At 37.3% G+C, this 1133-nt stretch overlaps 2 protein-coding genes across 2 annotated transcripts in view; one reads left to right on the top strand and one right to left on the bottom strand.

Moving 5' to 3' along the window:
* Positions 1-1133, bottom strand: part of LOC119585729 (Bardet-Biedl syndrome 5 protein homolog) — a 20955-nt gene that overhangs the window by 6903 nt on the left and 12919 nt on the right. The window lies entirely within an intron of this gene.
* Positions 55-1133, top strand: part of LOC119585730 (RNA polymerase II-associated protein 3-like) — a 49814-nt gene continuing 48735 nt past the window's right edge. Inside the window, exon 1 of the mRNA XM_037934420.1 lies at positions 55-442. Within this exon, the coding sequence (XP_037790348.1) occupies positions 290-442 (153 nt within the window). The 5' untranslated portion in view covers positions 55-289. The remainder of the gene's footprint in view (positions 443-1133) is intronic.

Raw genomic sequence — 1133 nt, forward strand, 5'->3', positions numbered from 1 at the left:
AGGCAACGGTAAACAAATTTGACCGTGTACTAAAAGGAACTTCAAGGCCACCTTTCAATGATACTCACACTTTCCTCAGTTTAATTTCCATGGAAATCGTGATTACATTTTGCACATAACAGAACATGATACAGGATTTTTAATGGAGAAGCAAATCCGTTAATCCGGGCAGCTACAAGAACGTCAACCCACATGTAAACAACAGACCCGCGAGGAACTCTCTGGAGAAAAGCTACCCTTCGGCAAAACGGAAAAATTATTAGTTTGTGGGGCAGAAAAAACAAAAGACATGGCGAAGAATTCGTCTTTGGTGATGCAAAATAACATCAAGAATAACTCTGAGGAACTGAAGGACTTCCTGAACGATCTGAATAACTGGGAAAAAGATATTAAGATTGTCGACACACAACTGGCAGGACAAGCTAAGGAAGAGAAGACAGACGTAAGTTCTATGATTTGTTTGTATTGTGTAGTTATAGTAAAGTCAGTTATCCAGAATCTTTATCCACTATCTTTGCAAACGGATATGTTTCAATTATATTTGCTCTGTTTCACCCAAATCTCACTGAAACTTGGTGTGATATCTGATGCAAAATCTACAATCTTTTGTCCTCTCAATAATGTCAGCTGATCGCCGAATCCCCTTTGTCTGTCGAGGCTCCAGAAAAGGCCAAGTAGCCACCATCACATATATTCGTATTAGCAAGGAGGCAATATATATGCCAGTCCTGTATTCTAGTTAAATTTCCCTGAAAGTTATAGTGATGAATGGTCTCTATTCTGAAGTCAAGTGCTGAAGGGCTGTAATACTATAATTCAAAATAAGTTGAATTGGCATTACACAAGTAGAAAGCAGAAAATACTGTCCTAAATAATGGTAACACCATTAGTTCCATTATTAAATATTTTACCTTGGAAACAGTAAGCTGAGATAAAACCTTAGTTTGAAATTGAGGTTTGATTTAAGCTTACTGTGCCCTAGGTAATAACATGCACATCCTTTAGGAAATGTAGTTATAGGCCTTATTGTTATTTGAGCCAACATTTACGTCTTGGTTGATTGACAACATACATATTATGTGATCTAGTGCTGGGACCTTATTAGATGACATCAGTGGAAGTCTTATTTGCAC

Source organism: Penaeus monodon, chromosome 20 (genome assembly GCF_015228065.2).
Source record: "Penaeus monodon isolate SGIC_2016 chromosome 20, NSTDA_Pmon_1, whole genome shotgun sequence".
Classification (NCBI taxonomy): domain Eukaryota; kingdom Metazoa; phylum Arthropoda; class Malacostraca; order Decapoda; family Penaeidae; genus Penaeus; species Penaeus monodon.